The 12,181-nt window shown below is 44.8% G+C and overlaps 1 protein-coding gene across 1 annotated transcript in view; it reads right to left on the bottom strand.

Moving 5' to 3' along the window:
• Positions 1-9,550: 9,550 nt before the first annotated feature.
• The window catches only part of LOC120045436 (voltage-dependent T-type calcium channel subunit alpha-1G-like), a 121,592-nt gene continuing 118,961 nt past the window's right edge, over positions 9,551-12,181 (bottom strand). The window contains exons 15-16 of the mRNA XM_038990318.1: positions 10,433-10,756; positions 9,551-9,841 (exon numbers count right to left, since the gene is read on the bottom strand). Of these exons, the coding sequence (XP_038846246.1) occupies positions 9,551-9,841; positions 10,433-10,756 (615 nt within the window). The remainder of the gene's footprint in view (positions 9,842-10,432; positions 10,757-12,181) is intronic.

The following is a 12,181-nucleotide window of genomic DNA, read 5'->3' as shown; positions in this document are numbered from 1 at the left end:
TTGTTATAAACACTACAGAAAAGAATTCCACTCTGACGGGATCCTGTCTGTCATAATGTACAGTAGAGAACCCACTCTGACGGTTCCTGTCTGTCATAATGTACAGAATGAGAACCCACTCTGAAGGATCCTGTCTGGTCAATAATGTTTATAGAAGAGAACCCCACTCTGACGGATCCTGCTGTCATAACGTACAGAAGAGAACCCACCTCTGACGTATCCTGTCTGTCATAATGTACAGTAGAGAACCACTCTGCAGGATCCTGGTCCTGTCATAATGTACAGCTAGAGAACCCACGTATGAAGGATCCTGTCTTCATAACTGCTATAGAAGAGAACCCACTCTGAAGGCATCCCTGTCTGTCATAACGTACAGAAGAGAACCCACTCTGACGGATCCTGTCTGTCACAATGTACAGTAGAGAACCCCACTCTGAAGGATCCTGTCTGTCATAATGTACAGAAGAGAACCCACTCTGAAGGATCCTGTCTGTCATAATGTATAGAAGAGAATCCACTCTGACGGATCCTGTCTGTCATAACGTACAGAAGAGAACCCACTCTGACGGATCCTGTCTGTCATAACGTACAGTAGAGAACCCACTCTGAAGGATCCTGTCTGTCATAATGTACAGTAGAGAACACACTCTGAAGGATCCTGTCTGTCATAATGTATAGAAGAGAACCCACTCTGACGGATCCTGTCTGTCATAATGTACAGAAGAGAACACACTCTGAAGGATCCTGTCTGTCATAATGTATAGAAGAGAACCCACTCTGACGGATCCTGTCTGTCATAACGTACAGAAGAGAACCCACTCTGACGGATCCTGTCTGTCATAATGTACAGAATAGAACCCACTCTGAAGGATCCTGTCTGTCATAATGTACAGAATAGAACCCACTCTGACGGTTCCTGTCTGTCATAATGTACAGAATAGAACCCACTCTGACGGATCCTGTCTGTTATAATGTACAGTAGAGAACCCACTCTGACGGTTCCTGTCTGTCATAACGTACAGAAGAGAACCCACTCTGACGGATCCTGTCTGTCATAACGTACAGAATAGAACCCACTCTGACGGTTCCTGTCTGTCATAACGTACAGAAGAGAACCCACTCTGACGGATCCTGTCTGCCATAATGTACAGAATAGAACCCACTCTGACGGATCCTGTCTGTCATAATGTACAGTAGAGAACCCACTCTGAAGGATCCTGTCTGTCATAATGTATAGAAGAGAACCCACTCTGACGGTTCCTGTCTGTCATAATGTACAGAAGAGAACCCACTCTGAAGGATCCTGTCTGTCATAATGTACAGAAGAGAACCCACTCTGACGGATCCTGTCTGTCATAATGTATAGAAGAGAACCCACTCTGACGGTTCCTGTCTGTCATAATGTACAGTAGAGAACCCACTCTGACGGATCCTGTCTGTCATAATGTATAGAAGAGAACCCACTCTGACGGTTCCTGTCTGTCATAATGTACAGTAGAGAACCCACTCTGAAGGATCCTGTCTGTCATAACATACAGAAGAGAACCCACTCTGACGGATTGTGTCTGTTATAACATATAGAAAAGAACCCACTCTGAAGGATCCTGTCTGTCATATTGTACAGAAGAGAGCCCACTCTGAAGGATCCTGTCTGTCATAACGTACAGTAGAGAACCCACTCTGAAGGATCCTGTCTGTCATAATGTACAGAAGAGAGCCCACTCTGAAGGATCCTGTCTGTCATAACGTACAGTAGAGAACCCACTCTGAAGGATCCTGTCTGTCATAACATACAGAAGAGAACCCACTCTGACGGTTCCTGTCTGTCATAATGTACAGTAGAGAACCCACTCTGACGGATCCTGTCTGTCATAATGTATAGAAGAGAACCCACTCTGACGGTTCCTGTCTGTCATAATGTACAGTAGAGAACCCACTCTGACGGATCCTGTCTGTCATAATGTACAGAAGAGAGCCCACTCTGAAGGATCCTGTCTGTCATAACGTACAGAATAGAACCCACTCTGACGGTTCCTGTCTGTCATAATGTACAGTAGAGAACCCACTCTGAAGGATCCTGTCTGTCATAATGTACAGAAGAGAGCCCACTCTGAAGGATCCTGTCTGTCATAACGTACAGTAGAGAACCAACTCTGAAGGATCCTGTCTGTCATAACATACAGAAGAGAACCCACTCTGACGGTTCCTGTCTGTCATAATGTACAGTAGAGAACCCACTCTGACGGATCCTGTCTGTCATAATGTATAGAAGAGAACCCACTCTGAAGGATCCTGTCTGTCATAATGTACAGAAGAGAACCCACTCTGACAGTTCCTGTCTGTCATAACGTACAGAAGAGAACCCACTCTGACGGATCCTGTCTGTCATAATGTACAGAATAGAACCCACTCTGACGGATCCTGTCTGTCATAATGTACAGAAGAGAACCCACTCGGACGGATCCTGTCTGTCATAATGTACAGTAGAGAACCCACTCTGACGGATCCTGTCTGTCATAATGTATAGAAGAGAACCCACTCTGACGGTTCCTGTCTGTCATAATGTACAGTAGAGAACCCACTCTGAAGGATCCTGTCTGTCATAACGTACAGTAGAGAACCCACTCTGAAGGATCCTGTCTGTCATAACATACAGAAGAGAACCCACTCTGACGGTTCCTGTCTGTCATAATGTACAGTAGAGAACCCACTCTGACGGATCCTGTCTGTCATAATGTACAGAAGAGAGCCCACTCTGAAGGATCCTGTCTGTCATAACGTACAGAATAGAACCCACTCTGACGGTTCCTGTCTGTCATAATGTACAGTAGAGAACCCACTCTGAAGGATCCTGTCTGTCATAATGTACAGAAGAGAGCCCACTCTGAAGGATCCTGTCTGTCATAACGTACAGTAGAGAACCCACTCTGAAGGATCCTGTCTGTCATAACATACAGAAGAGAACCCACTCTGACGGTTCCTGTCTGTCATAATGTACAGTAGAGAACCCACTCTGACGGATCCTGTCTGTCATAATGTATAGAAGAGAACCCACTCTGAAGGATCCTGTCTGTCATAATGTACAGAAGAGAACCCACTCTGACAGTTCCTGTCTGTCATAACGTACAGAAGAGAACCCACTCTGACGGATCCTGTCTGTCATAATGTACAGAATAGAACCCACTCTGACGGATCCTGTCTGTCATAATGTACAGAAGAGAACCCACTCTGACGGATCCTGTCTGTCATAATGTACAGTAGAGAACCCACTCTGACGGATCCTGTCTGTCATAATGTATAGAAGAGAACCCACTCTGACGGTTCCTGTCTGTCATAATGTACAGTAGAGAACCCACTCTGACGGATCCTGTCTGTCATAATGTATAGAAGAGAACCCACTCTGAAGGATCCTGTCTGTCATAACGTACAGTAGAGAACCCACTCTGAAGGATCCTGTCTGTCATAACATACAGAAGAGAACCCACTCTGACGGTTCCTGTCTGTCATAATGTACAGTAGAGAACCCACTCTGACGGATCCTGTCTGTCATAATGTACAGAAGAGAGCCCACTCTGAAGGATCCTGTCTGTCATAACGTACAGAATAGAACCCACTCTGACGGTTCCTGTCTGTCATAATGTACAGTAGAGAACCCACTCTGAAGGATCCTGTCTGTCATAATGTACAGAAGAGAGCCCACTCTGAAGGATCCTGTCTGTCATAACGTACAGTAGAGAACCCACTCTGAAGGATCCTGTCTGTCATAACATACAGAAGAGAACCCACTCTGACGGTTCCTGTCTGTCATAATGTACAGTAGAGAACCCACTCTGACGGATCCTGTCTGTCATAATGTATAGAAGAGAACCCACTCTGAAGGATCCTGTCTGTCATAATGTACAGAAGAGAACCCACTCTGACAGTTCCTGTCTGTCATAACGTACAGAAGAGAACCCACTCTGACAGATCCTGTCTGTCATAATGTACAGAATAGAACCCACTCTGACGGATCCTGTCTGTCATAATGTACAGAAGAGAACCCACTCTGACGGATCCTGTCTGTCATAATGTACAGAATAGAACCCACTCTGACGGATCCTGTCTGTCATAATGTACAGTAGAGAACCCACTCTGACGGATCCTGTCTGTCATAATGTATAGAAGAGAACCCACTCTGACGGTTCCTGTCTGTCATAATGTACAGTAGAGAACCCACTCTGACGGATCCTGTCTGTCATAATGTATAGAAGAGAACCCACTCTGAAGGATCCTGTCTGTCATAATGTACAGAAGAGAACCCACTCTGACAGTTCCTGTCTGTCATAACGTACAGAAGAGAACCCACTCTGACGGATCCTGTCTGTCATAATGTACAGAATAGAACCCACTCTGACGGATCCTGTCTGTCATAATGTACAGTAGAGAACCCACTCTGAAGGATCCTGTCTGTCATAATGTATAGAAGAGAACCCACTTTGACGGTTCCTGTCTGTCATAATGTACAGAAGAGAACCCACTCTGAAGGATCCTGTCTGTCATAATGTACAGAAGAGAACCCACTCTGACGGATCCTGTCTGTCATAATGTATAGAAGAGAACCCACTCTGACGGTTCCTGTCTGTCATAATGTACAGTAGAGAACCCACTCTGACGGATCCTGTCTGTCATAATGTATAGAAGAGAACCCACTCTGACGGATCCTGTCTGTCATAATGTATAGAAGAGAACCCACTCTGACGGATCCTGTCTGTCATAATGTATAGAAGAGAACCCACTCTGAAGGATCCTGTCTGTCATAATGTATAGAAGAGAACCCACTCTGACGGTTCCTGTCTGTCATAATGTACAGTAGAGAACCCACTCTGACGGATCCTGTCTGTCATAATGTACAGAAGAGAACCCACTCTGAAGGATCCTGTCTGTCATAATGTACAGAAGAGAACCCACTCTGACGGATCCTGTCTGTCATAACATACAGAAGAGAACCCACTCTGACGGATTGTGTCTGTTATAACATACAGAAAAGAACCCACTCTGAAGGATCCTGTCTGTCATAATGTACAGAAGAGAGCCCACTCTGAAGGATCCTGTCTGTCATAACATACAGAAGAGAACCCACTCTGAAGGATCCTGTCTGTCATAATGTACAGAAAAGAACCCACTCTGAAGGATCCTGTCTGTCATAATGTATAGAAGAGAACCCACTCTGACGGATCCTGTCTGTCATAATGTACAGAAGAGAATCCACTCTGACGGTTCCTGTCTGTCATAATGTACAGAATAGAACTCACTCTGACGGATCCTGTCTGTCATAATGTATAGAAAAGAACCCACTCTGATGGATCCTGTCTGTCATAATGTACAGAAAAGAACCCACTCTGACGGATCCTGTCTGTCATAATGTACAGTAGAGAACCCACTCTGAAGGATCCTGTCTGTCATAATGTACAGTAGAGAACCCACTCTGACGGATCCTCTCTGTCATAATGTACAGAAGAGAACCCACTCTGATGGATCCTGTCTGTCATAATGTACAGAAGAGAACCCACTCTGAAGGATCCTGTCTGTCATAACATACAGAAGAGAACCCACTCTGACGGATCCTGTCTGTCATAACGTACAGAAGAGAACCCACTCTGACGGATCCTGTCTGTCATAACATACAGAAGAGAACCCACTCTGACGGATCCTGTCTGTCATAACGTACAGAAGTTCAAAATGCAAAAGGCACTCGCACATCTGAGCATTCTTTTTGTTCACCCTCCAGACATTATTTCCTAAAGGTCCTAATGATGAAATGCCTATGTATATTATGTTGTGAATTTGAACATGAATTATGTCCCTATTTAAGATTACTCTGATGTTTTTCGTACGATGTACCCAATGATTAATGAAAACTTGCTACGTCCTCATTGTGGTTTTACAGACGTGTTTAATACGTCTTATTTACACACTTTATTTTAATATTTATGAAATGCAAATTGTTAAATTTGGTAGCACTTATTTGTTTTTCCTTCGCCTCCAACCCCTTTCGATGCGTGTAACGGATGTGGGTGGGGCTAGGTCTACATATGGGTGCTAATTTAAAAAAAATCACAAACGCTCTGACGAAGGCTGTGAGGCCGATATGTAAGATTTTTAAATATCAGTGATGCTATCAAGAGCAGTGTGCGGTTTCCTTTTTCCTTCATAATGTACAGAAGACAACAATAGCTCTGTCCCTGTCCCAGAAGACAACAATAGCTCTGTTCCTGTCCCAGAAGACAACAATAGCTCTGTCCCTGTCCCAGAAGACAACAATAGCTCTGTCCCTGTCCCAGAAGACAACAATAGCTCTGTCCTTGTCCCAGAAGACAAAAACAGCTATGTCTCTGTCCCAGAAGACAACAACAGCTGTCACGACTTCTGCCGAAGTCGATGCCTCTCGTTGTTCGGGCGGTGTTCGGCGGTCGACGTCGCCGGTCTTCTAGCCAATGCCGATCCATTTTTCATTTTCCATTTGTTTTGTCTCATTTTCCCACACACCTGGTTCTCATTTCCCTCATTATGTGTTGTGTATTTAACCCTCTGTTTACCCCATGTCTTTGTGTGGTATTGTTTATCTGTGTTGATGTATGCGTTAGGCTGGTTGCGCTGGGTTATGTTCAACACATATTTGTATTTCGTGTTCGTTTGTGCCGTGTGCTTTTGGTTCGCCTGAATAAAAGGCTCCGTTTTGCTATCAAATATCTGCTCTCCTGCGCCTGACTTCCGACAGCCCTTCACACATACCTTGACAATAGCTCTGTCCCTCAGATCTGTTTCAGGCAAACAATCATTATGATGACAGAGTGTGTGTGTGTGTGTGTGTTTGTGTCTGTGTCTGTGTGTACAAGTTTTTGTGTCTGCATGTGTGTTTGACTAGTCCCCTCATTATCTACACTAGATGACCTAAATCCTCTCATCTCTGCATGCTAGCTCTCATTGTTAAAGTATCCATCATGTATTCATTATGTGGACCAGGGACGTCATGTTAACTCCCACGGTAGGATGTCGACTATATCCTCCATGTTAGGGTGAGACGGGGAGACAAGCAGACAGGCAGACAGGCAGACAGACAGACAAGCAGACAGGCAGGCAGGCAGACAAGCGGACTGGCAGACAGACAGACAGACAGACTGCACCCGTCAGATCATAACTTTATTTCAGTGATCGATCATAGATGTCAGATGCTTTTTATTCATCGATCTAAATATCTACCATCTATCTAAATATCTGACATCTATCTAAATATCTGACATCTATCTAAATATCTGACATCTATCTAAATATCTGACATCTATCTAAATATCTGACATCTATCTAAATATCTGACATTTTCATGATAGCCCTGACCTTTCGTTAGAGGATTCAGTTACGGTCATCTGTGCTCTTTGGACTGTCAGTGTTTGACAGTAGGCATATTCATGAGTTTATGTTCGTGGACATTTTCATTATACCTTTTAACTTTTTTTAAACTAACTTTGCTTTTCATTCAGAATGTTGACAACCTGGGTGCTAGGCCTGTTTCTTCCATAGCCAACGACTGTAGCTATACCAAAGATAAATAACTGCTTGTGGAGGTGAATGAAGGTCCGTTGTCCATGTTGAACAGCTGTATGACTACAGTTTCCCACCGAGCCTCTGTCTCCTGATAGAAACAGGTGGGTGTCTGGCTCTGTACAGAGCCAAAATGGACGGCGCGACATGGATGTCAATTAAGGCAGCCCTCCGCACCTCTCTGATTCAGAGGAGTTGGGTTAAATGGAGAAGACACATTTCAGTTGAATGCATTCAGATGTACAACTGACTAGATATCCCCCTTACCCTTTTACATTCCACACAGTGCCTGTGTCCTCAGTGTCACTGTTAGAACAAACCCCACTTCACACTGCGACTGGGTCACAACAAGGGCACTGTTAGAACAGGACACTGGGTTCTACCATGGGAACTGTTAGAACAGGACACTGGGTTCTACCATGGGAACTGTAAGAATAGCACACTGGGTTCTACCATGGGAACTGTAAGAATAGCACACTGGGTTCTACCATGGGAACTGTTAGAACAGGACACTGGGTTCTACCATGGGAACTGTAAGAATAGCACACTGGGTTCTACCATGGGAACTGTTAGAACAGGACACTGGGTTCTACCATGGGAACTGTAAGAATAGCACACTGGGTTCTACCATGGGAACTGTTAGAACAGGACACTGGGTTCTACCATGGGAACTGTAAGAATAGCACACTGGGTTCTACCATGGGAACTGTTAGAACAGGACAATGGGTTCTACCATGGGGACTGTTAGAGCAACACACTGTGTTCTACCATGGGAACTGTTAGAACAGGACACTGGGTTCTACCATGGGAACTGTTAGAACAGGACACTGGGTTCTACCATGGGAACTGTTAGAGCAACGCACTGGGTTCTACCATGGGAACTGTTAGAACAGAACACTGGGTTCTACCATGGGAACTGTTAGATCAACACACTGGGTTCTACCATGGGAACGGTTAGAGCAACACACTGGGTTCTACCATGGGAACTGTTAGAGCAACACACTGGGTTCTACAACGGGAACTGTTAGAACAGGACACTGGGTTCTACCATGGGAACTGTTAGAGCAAGACACTGTGTTCTACCATGGGAACTGTTAGAGCAACACATTGGGTTCTACCATGGGAACTGTTAGAGCAACACACTGGGTTCTACCATGGGAACTGTTAGAACAGGACACTGGGTTCTACCATGGGGACTGTTAGAGCAACACACTGGGTTCTACCATGGAAACCTTTAGAGCAACACACTGTGTTCTACCATGGGAAATGTTAGAGCAACACACTGGGTTCTACCATGGGAACTGTTAGAGCAACACACTGGGTTCTACCATGGAAACCTTTAGAGCAACACACTGTGTTCTACCATGGGAACTGTTAGAGCAACACACTGGGTTCTACCATGGGAACTGTTAGAATGGGACACTGTGTTCTACCATGGGAACTGTTAGAGCAACACATTGTGTTCTACCATGGGAAGTGTTAGAACAGGACACTGGGTTCTACCATGGGAACTGTTAGAGCAACACACTGGGTTCTACCATGGGAACTTTTAGAGCAACACACTGGGTTCTACCATGGGAACTGTTAGAACAGGACACTGGGTTCTACCATGGGAACTGTTAGAGCAACACACTGGGTTCTACCATGGGAACTGTTAGAACAGGACACTGGGTTCTACCATGGGAACTGTTAGAGCAACACACTGGGTTCTACCATGGGAACTGTTAGAGCAACACACTGGGTTCTACCATGGGAACTGTTAGAACAGGACACTGGGTTTTACCATGAGTAGGGATGAGTAAAGATGAGTAGGGATGAGATCATAGTGTAATTACATCACATTAAATCACTGTGTGTGTGTGTGTGTGTGTGTGTGTGTGTGTGTGTGTGTGTGTGTGTGTGTGTGTGTGTGTGTGTGTGTGTGTGTGTGTGTGTGTGTGTGTGTGTGTGTGTGTGTGTAATTGCATGTGTCTCACCTGGAGTCCGGGGGTAATATGTACATGGACCAGGTATCTCTCTGTCGACACCACTCTGGCTGTTTCCTCTCCAGCCAGCGTGACAGCCTGGCAAAACGACCCACAACCTCCTCCTCTGCTGCTTCGTCCTCTGTGTTGTCCTCGAGGGAGAGCTGTGTCTGGGCCAGGGCCCCCCCAGGGGCCAGAGTGCCTTTCCCGTTACAGTCACTGTGTTCTGGGGCTCTCAGGCCTCCTAGTGAGGGGGGTCTGGAGCTGTGTATACTGGCTGAGCGATACAGGAAGGGCACCTAGAGTTTTACAACCATGGTTAACACAGTAATTTATAGGTACTTGAAGGCATTTTAAAACACTCAAGAAAGTGGTTCTATCCAGTGATAACCGCGTAAAATGGACTAGCAATAAAATTAGGGCAGTGTTTAGGGGGACAGGTCTATAGATCCCCCGGTGTGTGTGTGTGTGTGTGTGTGTGTGTGTGTGTGTGTGTGTGTGTGTGTGTGTGTGTGTGTGTGTGTGTGTGTGTGTGTGTGTGTGTGTGTGTGTGTGTGTGTGTGTGTGTGTGTGTGTGTAACTATTCTTGTGAAGTCCCTACAAGAATAGTAAACCAACAAAAATGTGACCATCTGGGGACATTTTGTTCATCCCCACAAGTTCAAATGCTATTTCTAGGGGGTTTAGGGTTAAGGTTAGAATTAGTGTTAGAGTCAGAATTACGTTAAGGGTTAGGTTTAGGTTTAGGAGTAAGGTTTAGGAGCTAGGGTTAGGGTTAGGGGTAAGGTTTAGGTTTAGGAGCTAGGGTTAGGATTAGGAGTAAGGTTTAGGTTTAGGAGCTAGGGTTAGGGTAAGGTTAGCTGTACAATACTGTGTGTGTGTGTGTTCACCTGTAGCAGTATGTCAGGGGCCAGGTCTGTGGACCCCCTGGTCTCCACAGACTCCATCCTCCTGTGTCGGTGTTGGGACTGGGACATGGAGTCGGTACGACACAAGGACACATCATCCCCCTCCGATGTCCCCCCTCCTCCACCCTCATCATCCTCCGAACTGGACCCACCCTCTCCGGAGAGGAGCGACCGCCGTTCGCCAGACTGACGCTTTGTCCGTTTGAGCGAAGGGGCACGGCCTACACTGTTCCAGCTTGATCTACGGCTGGTCCAGCCAGAGGCGGAGCTCCACGGGGCGTAAGGGGAGGTGCTACGGGCACTGGTCTGGAGAGAAAGAGATGGAGGGTGGAGAGAAAGAGAGAAGGTATGAGCAACAAAAAGAAAGCCAGATGAAGTAAACAAATTCCCTTTTTAGGTAACGTTTGTAACCCTTGGGGAACTTTTGTAACTCTTAGGGAACTTTAGTAACCAAAAATAAAAGTAAAGTATATTACATTTTAGGATGTTGTTACTACAGGTTTTTGTCTTAACTTCTCTGGGATATGTGGGACGGTAGCGTTCCACTTGGCCAAAAGCCAGAAAAAATGTAGCGCGCCAAATTCAAATATATTACTATAAAAATCAATCTTTCATGAAATCACACATGATAGACATCAAATTAAAGCTACACGTTGTGAATCCAGCCAATGTGTCTGATTTCAAAAAGGATTTACGGGGAAAGCACACCAAACAAATATGTTAGCTCAGTAAATAGCCACAGAAAAACACAGCCATTTTCCCAGCAAAAGATAGTAGTCACGAAAAGCAGAAATAGAGATAAAATTAATCACTAACCTTTGATGATCTTCATCAGATGACACTCATAGGACATCATGTTACACAATACATTTATGTTTTGTTCGATAATATGCATATTTATATCCACAAATCTCGGGTTTACATTGGCGCCATGTTCAGAAATGCCTCCAAAATATCCGGAGAAATTGCAGAGAGCCACGTCAAATAACAGAAATACTCATCATAAACTTTGATGAAAGATACATGTTTTACATAGAATTAAAGATACACTTGTTCTTAATGCAACCGCTGTGTCGGATTTCAAAAAAACTTTACGTAAAAAGCACACCATGCAATAATCTGAGACGGCGCTCAGATTTAACAACATTTCTCCGCCATGTTGGAGTCAACAGAAATACGAAATTACATCATAAATGTTCCCTTACCTTTGATCATCTTCATCAGAATGCACTCCAAGGAATCCTAGTTCCACAATAAATCGTTATTTTGTTCGATAATGTCCATTACTTATGTCCAAGTAGCTACTTTTGCTAGCATGTGTAGTACACGTGTCCAAACGCTCGCGCAGATGCAGGCAAACGTCGGACGAAAACTTCAAAAAGTTATATTACAAGTCGAATAAACTGGTCAAAGTAAGTAGAGAATCAATCTTCAGGATGTTGTTATCATATATATCCAATAACGTTCCAACCGGAGCATTCCTTCATGTCTGTAGAAGTTATGGGACGCAAGGCGATATCATGAGGAAAGCGCATGACCAGGAACTGGCAATCTGCCAGACCACTGACTCATTCCCCTCTCATCCGGCCCCACAACACAGTATAAACTTCATTCAACATTCTACCGACTGTTGACATCTAGTGGAAGGTGTAGGAAGTGCAAACAGATCCATATATTACAGGGAATTGAATAGGCGATGAGTTTAACATCGACCAGCCTCAGAATTCTCAC

Source organism: Salvelinus namaycush, chromosome 4 (assembly GCF_016432855.1).
Source record: "Salvelinus namaycush isolate Seneca chromosome 4, SaNama_1.0, whole genome shotgun sequence".
NCBI lineage: Eukaryota > Metazoa > Chordata > Actinopteri > Salmoniformes > Salmonidae > Salvelinus > Salvelinus namaycush.
This window is presented reverse-complemented; position numbering and strand designations above follow the sequence as displayed.